Source organism: Agelaius tricolor, unplaced genomic scaffold (assembly GCF_023055355.1).
Source record: "Agelaius tricolor isolate 1412-34295 unplaced genomic scaffold, bAgeTri1.0.p SCAF_11, whole genome shotgun sequence".
Lineage (NCBI taxonomy): Eukaryota > Metazoa > Chordata > Aves > Passeriformes > Icteridae > Agelaius > Agelaius tricolor.
The window spans coordinates 24,488,395-24,504,820 of NW_027269271.1; the positions used below are offsets into that span (position 1 = coordinate 24,488,395).

The 16,426-nt window shown below is 40.6% G+C and overlaps 1 protein-coding gene across 7 annotated transcripts in view; it reads left to right on the forward strand.

Moving 5' to 3' along the window:
* ELAVL4 (ELAV like RNA binding protein 4) overlaps positions 1–14,520 on the forward strand; it is a 64,969-nt gene extending 50,449 nt beyond the window's left edge. For all 7 annotated transcript variants that reach the window (XM_071436699.1, XM_071436697.1, XM_071436704.1 and 4 more), the window contains exons 4-7: positions 4,628–4,781; positions 5,145–5,370; positions 6,760–6,798; positions 11,037–14,520. In XM_071436699.1, the coding sequence (XP_071292800.1) occupies positions 4,628–4,781; positions 5,145–5,370; positions 6,760–6,798; positions 11,037–11,364 (747 nt within the window). In that variant the 3' untranslated portion in view covers positions 11,365–14,520. The remainder of the gene's footprint in view (positions 1–4,627; positions 4,782–5,144; positions 5,371–6,759; positions 6,799–11,036) is intronic.
* Positions 14,521–16,426: the final 1,906 nt, after the last annotated feature.

Consider the following 16,426-nt stretch of genomic DNA (forward strand, 5'->3'; position numbering starts at 1 on the left):
CATTTGAAGGTTCAGCTTTGGTTCTGCTGCTTTCAGCAGGCACCAGAGAGTCTCTGCCTCTTAATTTCATGCATCTTCTCTTAATCGGGATTTTTCTTTTTACTGCCTTGGTTTTGCCAGTGAGTCCTTTTCACTCCACCGAGCCAGAGCAATTATTTCTCTTAGCCTTGCTCTTGATACAGCCAAGAGTGTTCCTAGGTTATTATCTATGGATGTCTTTCCTGAAATGTTGGGATAGACCATTGTACCTGCAATTATAATTAATCTCTGTAGAATGGTATTGAATCGCTCAACAGTAAAGTGCATCGTCACTCCCTTCCATCCCCCAGCCAAGGGCTTAGGGAAGAGAAAGGACAGAGCAGTGCAAGCATCAGATGTGAAAGTGTTCCAGATCCTGGTCTTCAGCCTGTGGACCAGAGGGCTTTTGTGTTTGCTTGTTCTGACAAAGCACAGAGCTTTCACAGGAGGGGGTCTCAAATCTGGTTTTGCACAAAATTAGGACACAGTTGAGGGTCTGGAAGTGGTTGCGAGGAAATGTCTTTTTGCCATAGCCTGTTCACTGGTGCTAAGATGATTTTACCTCTAGTTCTGGATGTGCATTAAGCAAGTGAGACTGTGCTTTATTTGTGTGTGAGGCTTTTGAGTGGTTGTGTTAAAGCTCTTCCAGTTTGTACTAGTGGGATAAGGGGCAGCAAATGAGGGAAGGGTTGTCCCCATTTTAAACTGGACTTGAAGCAGAAGAAAGCCAAGTGACTCACCCCAAAAATCACACAAGAAATCCTGTATCTCGGGGGGTCACAAAAGGACAAAGCAAAGTCTCTGTAATAAGGTCACCAAGAAGTCTGATATTTTTAAATGTTACACAGACTTTTTGAAAGCTGCCCAGAGAGTCACTTAACACTGACTGCCCCTTAGCTGCCCATGGTTGGAGAGGTGTTCTGGGGACTGCAAGTGCCCTGGGTGGGTGACTTGGTGGTCCTTGGGTGCCTGTGCTGCATCCTCATTCAAGGTTCCTGCATGGTTTCCATTCTCCAGGTGAGGAATGGTAGATGCAGAGCAAGACACATCTCAGAGAAGGTTGGCATCTGCAGAATTAGCTGCTTGGTTGCTGCTCAGGTGTGTCCAGGGCAGGGTGGCTGTGCTGGCAGAGCATGTCATTCCAGGAAAGGATGATGCAGCTCCTCTTCATAGCAGACCAGAGTTGAATTTTACAAGGAGGCTTCTAGAAATGGACTTGGACATTTGAGAAGTCCAGGATTAGCACAGGAGTTGAAGGCTTCTCTTACAGGGAGCAGCAGCAAAGTGGTTAAATGGCAGCATTCAAATGGCTGCTGTTGCTTGTTCCAGAAGACAAATGGGATGTGTTCATGCCTCTGGTGCCTTTGCTGTGGGCTCTGGCTTGGGAAGGCCAGGCCACTTCAATTTATGTTCTGAAGAGTCTCGAGGTTAGTAATTCTTCAAAAAGTTTTCTATATGGGAAAGCAGGTAGGAAATCAATAGGGAAGATAATTACTTGGAGATATTTTCTGTGCACCTGAAGAAAAATGTGCTTTGCCATGGAAGATATGAAATGCTGGACCTTCTGATGCTGCAGTGGTATTGGGAAACAGTGGTGCAGCCTCTGGAGATAGCTGTTTATTATGAAGAGAAGCCCTTACACTGGCTAATGCTCAATGTCAGATGAGAAATGTCCTATTAAATGTTTTTCATAGTTATTATATATGTATTTATAGAAACTAACATCTGAGGCCAGCAAGCCATTAAATGAATTCTACAATATTTTATTATCTTCCTTGCAAATTTGACCGCAGAACTCCTAAATGATCTTCTGCAGCGAAATCCAGCACCATGGTTCGACCTTCAACCGTTGTACGAACGGACAAACATTTTAATGCTGAGAAATGCCTGGGTCAAACAGTAGCTTGGTGTTCTCTAGCTCATTATTTGGAATCCTAGCCACCACAAGGAATTCATACTCTTTTCTTTTTCAACGCTCTGTTTCATTACAGGGTGCTAACACTGCCGTGAGCAAAGGAAGGGAAAAAAAAAATCATTTTTGAGTGTGAATATAAAGAATTAATGCAGCGTCCTCACGCAGCGCTTTGCGGTTTGCAGGGATAAAATGGGAGCTGGTTTTTGCTCCCATTTTAACTCACACGGCATAAGGAGCTTCTGGTGTGATGGAGGGTCAGGGTGGGCGATTTCTTCCTTTGATAGCTCACACACAGGAAGACATCCCGTCCTCAGCACTAACTGAATAATAGCTTGAAAGCAGGATGGCACACTCTAACCAATCGATTTGTCATTGGCTGACCTCAGAGGGAAGATGAAAAAGATTCAAAAGCAGATAAATAATTGACATTACTAGCCTTGAGTCCATTCAGCTCTGCAACCTTTTCTCCTTGATATTAAAGACGGCTGAGTTGCTTTTGGCAGCTTCTTTCTTTGGCTCAGGCTCCCCTGCAGCCTGAATGTTTGATTGCAGGAGGAAATAAAACCTAGACCTGAGCAGCAATAGGTGTTCACATGTGCTGTGAGTGGAGGGTTGGGAGTGTGAGCAGCTTCTCCTTGCTCTGCCTGCCTGCAAGGCGCACAAGAGCAGAGAGCCTTCTGTAAGTAGAACTGTATATATATATAAAATGTCAGGCACTCATTGCTCTGGGAAGTAGTGTTTTTTGCATATCCCAATACTTTTCATCTTCCCTGTAACGTGGCATTTGGTTAATGAATGTGCCAGAGTGAGAAACCCAAAGGAAACCCCTGGCTGTTTGCCCAGGAACTTTATTCATTTTGCTGTTCTCAGTTTTGAGGAATAGGTAAGATCCCTACCCTCACTCCCAGAGAGGCTCTCAAATGTTTTTTAAGCTGTTGTTCCTAAAGTAGGTTAAACTGTAGATGCCTGAACTCTTACAGTGCCCTCTCAAGGTGAGGTATTTGCAGAGTGGGGAGGGAGAGTCTGCTTTTCCAAATGCCCCAGCACCAAACCAAGCTGTAGGCAAAAGCACCATGTGATTATCCCTGGTGTCCCCAGGGTCTGGATTGAGCCTTGTTACATAAAAGCCGAGTGGTGCCATCCGTGTGTGTTCTGGTCCTGGGTCCATCAGAGGGGTGTTCAGAACCAGCAGGGAAGTGATGGAAATGCTGCACCCCATCAAGAGCTCATGGGTTGTGGCACAGAATAATTTCTACCCCAATATCCTTCTTCCTTTCAGCACCTGAAGGTTTCTCCTCATGTTCTGCTTGAGCGTTTGTGCTTTGTGCCTGAGCTTCCCTCTATTGATGCAAATGTTTTATCTAACCCTTATTTCATATTTCTTTCCCTGAATTTTCCACCTCCTCTCCCCAGCCTTCTCTGTAAATGTTAGATTTAAAAGGTTATGGACAAACATGTAAGTTATAAAGAAATTGCCAAAAACCTTAAAATCTAGCATCTTTAGAGTTTGTCTGCTATTATGCAGAGAAGACTGTGGAAGCAAATATTAGTCATTAACATAATTTTCTGTGTTGAGTCAACATCTATTTTTAGGTGTGGAGTGCATAAAGACAACTCTTTGACACATAAAACACATAGACATGCATTTGACATCATCTGTGTTCAGGCTGAGGCTCAGGAAAAAGGGAATACAATTGCTGAATGTATTGTATTCGTGATGGGAACCCCCCCCCCCACTTCCTTCCTAGACACATTTTAAGACATAATGCAGGAGAGTACTGATCTGTTTATATTGAAATAAATCAAAATGAAGTGCAGGATATTCAGCTTGGTTTCCAATGCTTTTTCAGATGTGCTGCAAAGTAATTCATGATCTGTGCTGAAAATTTGCCATTAGGCTTTATCCAGGAAGTGTTTTTATTATGTTAAATGTGTTTATTCTAAATGTATATATTATTTTAAAAGTGCAGAAGGCTTTTTATGCCTTTATACCTATTATAATTATAAATCTGATTCATAGGTAGAAGAGCAGCTAAGAGGCTTGAATTAGTAATTTTCCAACAGCACACATGCAGAGCCTCAGCTAGATTTTCTTGTTTGCTTGGTCATAATATTTTATGGTCTGATTCTGGGCTTTATAATGCAAGGGAACTTCTCGTGATAAATTGCAGATCCGACAATGAGTGTCAGTCTACAGCTCCCTGAGCAGATGTTCATTTAGTCTAATTTCACCAGTACTTTACTGTTCATCCAGAACAGATCTTGCCAGCTCAGGATGCAAACACAAAGAGAGAGCACAAAAGATCGCTCTGCAAATAACCTGATCTGTTTCAGACACTTGGAGGGGGAAAAGAAAAACATGAGGGAACTTCAGCGTGCGGGGCTGGCTACGGCAAATCATCCACACACCCACACCTGTGGGGGCAAATTCACAGAGCCGTGCGTGGGAAGGTGCACATTAATCCACCTCTGAACAATGGGGTTTTATCACTGCGCTTCAGAACCCTTGTGTCTGTTTTAAAGTCTCTGCAGCTCTTCCTTTGTTCCTCCAGCCATTCCTGGCTCTGCTGGTTTGGCAGAACAGGTCCTGTCTGAACTGCAGGGTTGTGTCTTGTGAAAGAAGGGAACATTGTCTGTCCAAAATGCCCAGGGTGGCTGTAGCTCACTAACACTCCTCTCCTTTTCTCTCCGTAGGTGTCGTATGCCCGTCCAAGTTCAGCCTCCATCCGGGATGCGAACTTGTATGTCAGCGGCCTTCCCAAAACCATGACCCAGAAAGAATTAGAGCAGTTATTCTCACAATATGGGCGCATCATCACCTCACGGATTCTGGTTGATCAAGTCACAGGTTAAAAGAAAACTTTTCTTGATAAGTGCATGGGTTTGTTGTTTTTTTTTTTTTTTTTGAAGTGGCAAAATCGCAAATGTCTGCGTCTGGGCTTTTTTGATTCATAGTGTAAAATGCAGTGCCTGTTTCCTTATAAATGTAACTAGAGGTATAACTGCTGCCTCTTTAATGAGGGACTATCAAAATACAGAATATTGTTTACTTAAAATCATTGGGATTAGGAAGAGGATTTTTCTTTACAGGACTTCTCTTAATTTGCAAACCACCTATTGTGTGAAGTCGAACCCACTGTTCAGTTTGCGCGTTGCGTAAATGAGGCTGTTCCTACAAATATTCATCTCTTCACATGTTTTTACTTCCCAGGGGTTTCTCGAGGTGTGGGATTTATCCGTTTTGATAAGAGAATAGAGGCAGAAGAAGCCATAAAGGGACTAAATGGCCAGAAGCCTAGTGGTGCTACAGAACCAATTACTGTGAAGTTTGCCAATAACCCCAGCCAGAAAACAAGCCAGGCACTCCTTTCACAGCTGTATCAGTCTCCCAACAGACGCTACCCTGGACCACTTCACCACCAGGCTCAGAGATTCAGGTAATAACCTGGAAAAGAACTGAGGTTCCACCAGTGACAACAATGTGGGGCAGGTGCTGTGCAGGAAAATATGCTTTAGTTGCGTAGGCTGACCTGATTTTGTTTGTAAAATTAAATATTCTTTCCTGGAGAATGAGGAGGAAAATCTGCTGACAGCAGTAGTCAGGTTGTATTTACTAAAACAGCTGAAGTACTGTACAATCAGATCTCATGAAGGCTCATAGAAAAAAGGGAGGACAGAATAGAGTTACTCTGGTAATCAAATGAGCAGTGACTGTCCTGTTCTTTCTCTCTTTTTGGGTAATGCTTTTATTTTCTGCTATATTACTACAGTTTTGATGCAGCTTAGACTTTGATGTTAATGACAGTGGATTGGTAGCAGGAAAAAAGCTGAGTCTGTCCCAGTCAGCAGGAGTATCATTAAATTTATTAGCCTGAGATATCTGCTCTTAGTATAAAGAGACCTTGTATTAGTCTTTGGTGTGAGTCTTCAGATGCTTTTGGGGATGTTTTATGCTTTGCATTCTGAATATACTGTTTCCATCTGATGCATAAGGCAGAGTTAGCAGTATGTGATGTTCCTATTACTTTCATACTTAATGGTTCTCAGGCAACCCAGCTTTCAAATAAAAAAGTCTGCCTTCAAGAAAGAAAACTTGGACATATTTGCATAACTGAGTTGCACACTGGCTTTAGAGAATTATTCAGAAGTAATTTTAGTTTGTCAGTGATGAAAAGTGCTAATGAATTAAAGATCATAAAAAGTCAGTCATTGGATACATTAAATTTACACTTGTTTTTGTGTCTTTGGCATGCAGCTGTGTCCATTGAGGTTATCACTGAATCATTCCATGGACAGAAGGACTTTATTGTGCTGCCATGGAAAGCAGATGATTATATTCTGCAAAATTTGGTGGTCAATTTAGATTGTCATGAAGGATTAATGCTAAATATATGTAATAAAATGGGGAGAATGTATTATACTAAAGCAGCTTATCAAGAAGTTTTCCAGTTCCAGCAGTTTTGGACTTAATATTTTATTTTTAAATTAACTGTAAATATAAGGTGAGCAGTTAAATTACCAAAAAAAGTTGAATTATTAAAAAAAAAAAGACAAATCCTAAGTGCATTTTTTAAAACCAAGCTATGAAGGTTAAGCTTTTCTCTAGACTGTAGACAAGTTTAAAAAAGGCTTTTAAATGCTCTGGTGGAAATTTAAGCACAACCTCAGACTTAACAAAGCAGGCCGGGAGTTGTTAGGCTCCTTAGATGTGTGGGAAACTTGTTGAACGTTTCTTCTTTGAAAATGGAACACTATTAATAATAGTTCCATTGAGCGATCTTGCCATCTGTGAGACATTAACCCAAAGACCCTCCTTCTCTTTTCAGGCTGGACAATTTGCTTAATATGGCCTATGGCGTAAAGAGGTAATTAGAATTCCACAGATTGCCAGATGTCCGTGTTGGCACAGATTGGTGCTACAATTTATTTTTTTTTAATTCACTAACTTTATTTTTTTTATCCCTTCTTTTCTTCCACCAGCATGTCAAATTCTTTTTAAGTTTGGACTTCAGTTGGTTTTGTTACTTTAAAGGCCTCACGCACAAGTTCTGTGGGGTTTTTCAACCTTTTTTTATTTACAGGTGGGCTTCTCAAATGGTTTAGGTGCCACAGCTACAAGCATTGAAATTGCAGTTGCTCTGCTAAGTAAGTGGTGCTTTTTCCAGAATCAAAACTATTAACTTGATTTTTTTTAACAAATCTCTGATCCGGTAATGGAAAATTTAAGTCAAAAATCAGAATTAGGCTGCTGTGGTCTCTACAGTTTAGACCATCTTTCTCCCTCATTTGACATCATAAATTTGACTTGAAAATACAGCTGTGTGCACCTCAATCAGCCCAAAGTTTCTTTTGTTACAGGTTTAATACTTTGAAATTTTTTTTTTCAGTCCTTGAAATTTATTTTTTTGTTTGTTTAAAATAGCTGTGTGTTTGTATGTGCACGCATGTGTGAAAGCTCAGCTGATCTGTCAACATTTCTGCTGTTCCATGAGTATGTTTGGTAGCTAAAATTGAGATGATGTGTTGTTAGTGTTTCTTTTAATGGCAACATCAGCATAAGCGATCCTTGCAGCAAAACCAAGGTGTAGTCTTATTCCTGATGTTGCCCTAAGATGTCCAGATTAAGATGAGAAAGTACTACTTAATCTTCTGAAATCTTCTACTCACCACACTTGAAAATTACTTGAGCTTTTGTTTGAGGCTCATCCTCTAAAAAGGTATGGTAAGTATATCTGTACAGCAGCTAGTAGCAGACAGTAAGGTGGGGTTTTTAACCCCTCAGAAACTCAGTACAGCTCTGAACTCTTGAGTACTCACAAGAGCAAAGTCAAACCAGAGCTTCTCCCCAGCAGCAGCAGTGCTGGTGTTGCTGGGCGCGTTGGTTGTGCTGGGATATCCTTAGTGGCGGTGGGGATGCGGTGAGTCAGAACCCCTGCCTGATTTTGCCATACAGCTCTTCTCCTGTGCTCTCCCACCTTATTTGCTCTTTAAATCTCATCAGAAACATGGAAACACTCCCAGTCGAGTGTCTGTCGAGGTGCAGGTCAGTGTCAGAAGGATGGGTTTGTTCTGGGAGGTTTCCCTGGGTTTTTGCTGCTGTTGCTCCTTTGCTGGAATTGGGCTGGCGTGTGGTGCAGGATAGGCTCAGCCTGAGCAGAGGGAAAAGAGCAGTTACCTGCCTTTATAGGTTATACATCTGCTTTCTCAACATTGTCTGCAGTGTTACTCTAAAAACACAGCAGTGTTCAAAGTCATTTTGCAGGCATCTTAAATTAGTTCTTATCTCCTCTCAGCAAACCTTGGCAATTGTACCTGCACTGGCAAAACCTGAATTTATAGGTGCAGGGTGACAAAAAATACCACACTGATAATTTCTGAAGCTGCTTCAGAAACAGGAGATTGGCTCTCCCTGTGCTAACTGTGTGGTACTGATGGAAAAAGAGACATGCTGATGTGGAAAAAAGGTTTTATTGAGGCTAATTTCAGATCACTTGCTAGAAGCAAAGCTCCTTATGTGATAGGTGATCTTGTATTTGTGTCAATACACTTGCACCAGTTTCATGCATGTTTTGTTGGATTTACAGTAGCTGCTGTGCTCATGGCACATAAATAGTTGAAAGCTGCATAGCTCCTAAAGGTTTCCAGGGAAAGCTGCTCTCCAGTGAACTGTAGGAAACTTTAACCCTTTGCATCAGGGCAGCATTTCTTTAAAATGCAAAATCCTTATAATGCGTTGTGACACGCACAGCTTTGCATTGTATGGGTTTTATTTCATCCTTACTTAGAGCATGGTGTGTCCTCAGTGTTGTATTTCACTGAGTGTTAAATTTAAACATTCCAGAAAACCAGTGTTTGCTGGCTTATGTATGTTACTGGCACAGTCAGCACTGGCCAGCAATGGGCTTGAAGTCCCATCTTCCAGATTCCAAAATGAGCTGAATCTGTTGCCTTGTACAAGCCCTGGCTGTGCCTTATTTCCAATGCTTATTTCCACCTGCAGTGGAAAGAGCAGTAGAAATTTGCCTTGTCCAGCCTTTCTGTGCTGAACTGTTCTGATAATGTCACTGGTTTCACTGTGTGGGAGAGAAACTAAAATGTGTCGAGATAAGGATTTGCAAAAGTGAAGTTGAGTTGGAAAATTGCCATGGATTTTTAATAAACTGTCTGCAAACCTTCCTGAGGATCTGATGCTGTGAGCATTTGTGAACTGCTCATTTACAGCACAGCTACACCCCAGTGATGATCTTCAGCTTAAGATGTATATTCCAAGTGTCTTCTTTCTCCCTGAATATACATAAAAAGTGCCGTCAGGCGTCAACAGAACAGTGAGCAACCATCAAGTGTGCAGTTTCCTTTATGGTTATTTAATATACACTGCATAATATTGTGCAGATTGTGAAATGTGGAAATTATTACAAGTGTAAAAAGTTTTGGAGAGCTCAAGAACTCGCTCAGCAACAGAGTATCTCCCTCTGCTCCTTCAATCATCGCTCAGAAAATCCTGAGGAATTATTATTCCATTCTGGTATTGAAACTCATCATATTGAAGGTACACGTGAAACTGGATTTTTAAGACATTTCCTCTGTGCAGTTGTTATTTTAAAACATATCCCAAAGTGTAGCTTCAGAAAGCATGTCAATTTTTTTTTCCACACTGATGAAAGGAAAATTATGTTGATCCTGAGGGCTGATGCTGCTTAACATCTTCATTAATAACCTGAGTCATGGGCTGCGCTGCGCCCTCCTCGCATTAGCGGGTGACACTAAATTGGTGAGGAGCAGGGGCTGTCACTGCTGCTGGCCATGGCTGCCACTGGGGAGACCTTGGGAAGCTGCAGGAACACGCTGAAATTGGGGAAAGGCAAATGTAGAGTTTAGCTCCTGACTGCTGCCTTCAGCTGCCTACAAGGGGCTTTAGAAAGAAGGTGAAGCCAAGTTTTCCACAGAGGTCGGACGCAGGAGGACAAGAATCAGCAGTGACAGGCTGCAGCAGGGGAAATTCCACTTGAGCATAAGGGAAACTCATTCGCACTGAGGATGAAACCCTGCAGCAGGGGCTGCAGGAGTGGAGTTACTGTCTTTGGAGATTTCCTAAGCTTCCCTCTGCAGGGCCATGACCAGCTGGTCTCATTTGGGAAGTTTGCCTTGCTTGGAGCAGGAGGCTGATCCAGATGATCTCCATAGATCCTGCCCAGCTTTTGTTATCCCATGATGGATCTGTGTTCCTAAACTCCTGGCTTTATCTGCTCTCTTGGGATATTCGAGGTAAAGTCCTAAAGGACAGTGAAGGAGAAACAGTAGGGTGCTCTATTGAATTCTGGAAGTTAGTCCTTGCATTGACTTTTTGAAGAACCTAAAGCCTGTCATGGAAATGAAGCTTCAGAGTATGAAGGTATCAGTGATGTGCTCATTAATTGTATTTATGTTCTACTTATTCTACAATTGCTGCATAAACCTTCTTTCATATGTGGCTGGCTTTAGGACTCTTTATCACCTGGATTTTTTCCCCAGTGTATGTCAATTAAGGACCATGTTAGGAGGAGAAATAAAATCTACCACTTAAAGACATCTCTCTAATAGTATTTTTAGCTGAAGAAGTTACCGTTACCGCTGAATCCTGACAAAGGCATTTCTTATTAATCTTTAAAATAGGTCTTGAAGCTTGCTTGGATTTTTTTCTCTGCAGACTAGTATGAGATGAAGCATTAGATCTCTGTTGTCCTGAAACTTATATCAGTGCTGGAAATAAGTGGCAAATTTCTACAGGCCCTTTTTACGAGCTGTTGTTTATCACAGTATGTGCAGGCCCTCTCTGACTCAGATTGTCCTCAAGCATTTCTTTTCTGAGGTCTTTGTACACATCCAAGCAGGGCTTATCCTTGGAGGGAGATGCATTTATGCCCAGATTTGGCGATTTTATTTATTTAGCACAGCTCCCCTCCGCTTCAGCAGGAGTTAGAGAGCGAGGGTGGCTCTGTGGTCATCTTCCAGGGACAGGATCCAGAACCTTCAGTACCATTGGCTTATTTACTTTAAAGTCTTGGAGCCCTATAGCTCGTGCCAAGAGATATATTTAGAATAGACCCCTCTTTTTGCTCGGTAGGTTTTCTCCGATCACAATTGATGGTATGACGAGCCTTGTGGGAATGAATATCCCTGGTCACACCGGGACTGGATGGTGCATCTTCGTCTACAACTTGTCCCCCGACTCGGATGAGAGCGTGCTGTGGCAGTTGTTTGGTCCCTTTGGAGCGGTCAATAATGTCAAGGTGATCCGTGATTTCAACACCAACAAGTGCAAGGGATTTGGCTTTGTCACCATGACCAACTACGACGAAGCTGCCATGGCCATTGCCAGCCTTAATGGATACCGTTTAGGAGACAGAGTATTGCAAGTTTCCTTTAAAACCAATAAAACCCACAAATCCTGAATTTCATATCCTTACTTACTAAAATATATATATATAAATATATATACGAACAAAACAAAACAAAAAAAAAAAACTCTTCAAGGCTTATATTCAACCATGGACTTTATAAGCCAGTGTTGCCTAAGTATTAAAACATTGGATATCCTGTGAGGAACAGGAAAGGATTTTATAATGCTTAGAAAAAAAAAAAAACCTTTGATGCATTGAATGTTCTTTCATAGCTGTCGTTGTTGAATATAATATACATAGATAACAATGTGCAGGGATTTTTACCCGGCCAGCTAGTTTTACTACCTTCCTTGAAGGTGGGTCTTTTTAAGATGACCATTCACTCATTTGAAAAAATAATAAAACAAAAAACAATTTTTACGAACTAATGGGATTAAAAGCGAGAAAAAAAAAAGATTTTTGTTTTCTTTTCTGTTTTTTCAAAACATTGATTGAATCAGATTGGTAAACCCCCCACACAAATTAAAGAGGAACAATAAAAATTGCAAAAAGAAGAACATAATTTTGCAACTTTTTTTATTTTTCCTTTTTTCTTTTGTATCATGTGAACTAAACAGTCTTCTGTTAGGGAATGGGGTAACGGGGGATACCTGATGACATAACAATTTAAATAACATTAACAATGTTGCCAAAGAGGTGGTCTCTTTGCTGAAAATGGGTTTCAAGAAAAATCTATTTTTATAAAATATAAAGAATTTTTACAAGAGAATCTGGATTTGAGAAAAAATATTTTGACTGGCTAATTTAGGGGAAATTGACAACTTTGTCATGTTCATACTGCACTGGTAACTTTTTAGAGATCAAGATGTGTGTTTTAAACTGGATTAGTAGATTGTTTTTTGAAGGATGGGCTACAAACAGATGATCTTCGTATCTTTTCATAGCATGTAATAAAAATATTAAATACAGTACGGGAGAGTGTTCTTCCCAGGCACGCAGTTACCCACAGTCAAAACCCAAAAGCAAGGAGATGAGTTGCAAGACGGTTTTTCTTTAAGTCATCAGTATGGGATATCAGCAGAACAAAAGTTAAAAAAATTAATTTTTTGATCAAAAACTTCCTTGGTTTGAGCAGTAGGTGCTACAAAATTATTTACATATCTTAGTATCATAGTTAAATGTAATGTGTTTAGAAAAAAATACATTTGCTTTAAATTTGTTAAGAATTTTCAAATTCACTTTATAGCCCAAGCTAATATAATTGGGCTGTGTTGGCACATTTGGAACACTGTTTATGTTGCTTGAAACACTTATTTATTTAATTGCCGATGTGATGCATATGGCCAAAATCAAATATAGCTAGTTTGGCTAGTCTACTTATTTGTTTACTTAAACTATGGGAAGAAGCATATTATTGTGTCATTTTGTTGTGTGTGTATGTGTATATATAATATAAATATATATATATATAAAGTTATTTTTTCTTTTGGTTAATTTATTATAAGTTGTAACACTTTGCTAGTTTTGTTTGTATATGTCTTAAAATGTTTTCTTATGATACTTAAGTGACAGAGGTATCAAGGTAACTTGTGTAGAAATATTGTTTGATATATTGTCATGTTTGTTGTGAATATTTTTTCTTACTGCACAGTAGAAAAGAAAACAACTGGGTCTTTATTTTAATGTAATTCAGATTGGGGAAAACAGAGCTAAGGGAACAAAATGACTGAGGGGGTGCTCTCCCATGTCCAGTGCACTGATCATTTTAGTATGTTTGTGCTTTGTACGGTTATATATTTAAAACAAAAAAGGGTCATGCTCTTCCCTGAGTACTAGAAACAGTTACTCGCTATGCATAATCTAGTTGATAGTTAAATTTGCTATTGCTTTTCTTGTCTTGTTATATAAAATCTTTTCAATACAAGTTTAGTCTTAATGGTAATAAAACGTTATGGTTATTTATAACTTGTGCTTATTTTGTGCATTTTTTCCATGCTATACCCACTAACTGCATGTAGACTAAGTATTGTTTTTTCACACTGAAGAGGCAAACTTTTGTAGTAGACAAATAACTAAAAGCAAAGGCTGCATCATAATTTTATCAGTTTTTTACTTTAACAATGTTAGATTTTAGTTTAAAGGAACACTCATTCAATGTTCAGGGAAACCTTTATACATCATCTGCTATGAATGAGCGCAGTTTGCTGGGAAAGTTTTGATGCATTTGCTAAGCATTAGTGGGGAAGGCATGTCAGAATCTTTTCTCTACGATGTGTTTTACTATCTGAATAATAATAATAATTTAAAAAATCTTTCTTAGGACCAGGCAGTTGTATACTTTAGTTATAATGAATGACTTCATGTTAACCTTGCTAGTTTAGATCATTTCTGAGGGAAAGTATTGTAAATGTTTTTTTCATAACCTTGTTGTGTTTGAATTATTTGTACTTTAATTGTCCAGACAATAAATGAAAGTGTGTAGAATGGCTATGGACTTTCCACCTTTTTAAGTGTGTTCAGATGTTTTAGTGTTCCCAGCCGCACCTCAGCCGAGGTCGAGGTTTAGTCTCTGATTCCAGAAGCAAGGTCTTCAAGAGAGAAACGTTCTAGTCAAACCAGATTGAGCATATTCATGATTTGTTTTTCCTTCCGAGGGCCAGAAAGAATCGGCCGTTTAATTTAAGATGTTGAACACCAAATACCAAACTGTAACTTTCATTTATTTGAATGTGGAAGATGCTGAAGGGTTTCTACTATATACAGTATTTTTACACAATGAAAATATTAACTCAGTCAATATCAACACTTTAAATCATAGTGAGCAAATTTCAGTGATAACAGTTTTTAAGCCATCATTTAGTTTGACTTTTCTATGAATATGCTATGAATGTCATGCAATATGAAACAGTGTACATATTGTCTGATGTACAACAGTATATATGATCACATTCCAAATTTGATTCTTTTCACCATGTGTTATAACTAGAGTTGATACTTCTTTCAGTTGACTTGTTTGAATCTCATTAATACAAATATTCACTTCATGTTTATGTTCTGTAACATTCACTAATTGAGAATATGTACCTTGTAAAACTGCAGCATTGAATTTCGTAACTGAGATTAGGAAACTCTATCAGAGGGCTGGATGGACTGTGTGGTTCTTCAGCTCCTTCACCTATTAATAAACTCGTGTTTTTGTGAGATTAAGTTACCATGTTGGTTATAATAATTAATTTCAAGCCACAAATGAGTTTGTTCTTAAATTTACAGCTTGCTCAATTCATCCTTAAATCCACCTCACCATGCCATAGTAAAAAGCAGAAGTGGTTAATTTGGTCTGTTTCAAGACTTGGCTCTGAAAAACATCATCCTTCCATCTACCTATATATGTATATACACATATTTTGATCATATACATATATACACTTTACAACACGCATCAGCCCATTAAGAAGAAAACAACCCCTGCACTTTCCATTTAAGAAAGTGATATTTTATAACCAGCACTATTTACTATGGTTCTATCTGCTTTATAGCATTTGTTAGGGTTGTCACCTAATTTTTCTGCAGTCCTTTCTTCAGAAAGTAGTGAGACCAAAACCACTGTATGGTCTGGATGCTCTTTAGACAGAACACAGCTGGCACTGGAGCCAGTTTTGATTATCTCCACACTTTCACTTAAGGGTTGGCTCCTTGTCTTTACATCTCCCACAGAACCTTTTTCCCCATTCAGCAGCTTGTTGAGCTCCTGTGAGCTGAAGCACACCAGTAACACGAGAGAAAGGACTCTGCTCCCTTTAGGGATCTGGGATGCAAAGTTCAGTCCCCTTTTGAGGGTATCACAAATGGGAACAGGATAAAAACAGTCTCAGACAGGTTCCCCGTGCTGCTCCTATGGGAGCATTTTCAGAAAGTTTTACTGAACCACAGTTTCTGCCCAGCTGGGATCAGAACCACATTTCACTAACACACATTCAAAGTAATCAAGGTTTCTATTTCCTTCTTGAAAGGGTAATCACTCTTTCTGCAATTAGTGAGCCTGCTGCATAAATGGAAAACCACCTGGGGGAGGGTGTTTTCAAGTGCATTCACTTTGTGTTCCACTTCAGCTTACCTTAGACACTGAGAGAGGAACATGTGTTGGGAAAAAACATCTGACAGCTCCAAGGGAGCAGTGAGCTACCCTTAAATCCATACTGAGGCCATTCAGCTTTCCTGGTGCCCCTGGGTTGTGGCAGCCAAACACACAAGGACTCTGGTGCTCCTCCTTTCCAGTGGGAAGGGTGGGTAGGGGGGTCTGGATGCACTGCATCAGGCAGAGGTGGCTGCCTGGGTTCTTGGATCCGCCTCAGGATCACTGAGGGGAGAGGCACACCCAGGGCTACTCCAGGAAACCCTTTCTCCATCACCAGAAGCCAGGCAAGGCTGTTACCTTGCCCATCTCACTGACGTGGCTACAGAGAGATGAGGTCAGAGGGTGGTGACAGCAAAGATTCGCTCCCTGCCCCGGAGATCTTGCAGACTGAGCTCCCTGCACAGAAGTAATTCATTGTGCATACAGAGCAAAATGAAAGATCAAATCCAGCATAACTTCACAAAAGCCCTGACATCTCAGAATAATACAGTATCTCTCTTTTAAAAGTACCTGACTTCCTAAACCCAGGAGATGGGATGGAGCCACTCCAGCTGAGCCTCGGTAGCTCACAGGGGACACATCACCCGGGCACAAGCAGGGGCTGCTGCAGGAGGGAAACGCCAGCCACACACAGACACAAAGCCTGTGGCATGCTGCACTGGGCATTGCTGCAGTGCAGCCCATGCTCAGCACCCTGCCTTCATCCCAGGTGCTTTGGGGGTACCTTCAGTGCCATGGGGGGTGGTGGTGCTGCTGCAAGAGGCACTTCTGAGACCTCTCCAAGAAATGCTGTGTGCCACTGGTGTGCTTGAGAAATTCCAGTGGGATCACGTGCAGAATGGCACCAGAGTGATCAGGAGAACAGAAACTCTGAAGAGTCACCAAGCTTGAATTGTTTCTACCTCCTATAAACACAAAACCCGTGTTTTTAAAAGCCTGTTCCTGTAAATCTTCCAGAGCTGAGCATTAGAAAGGGCT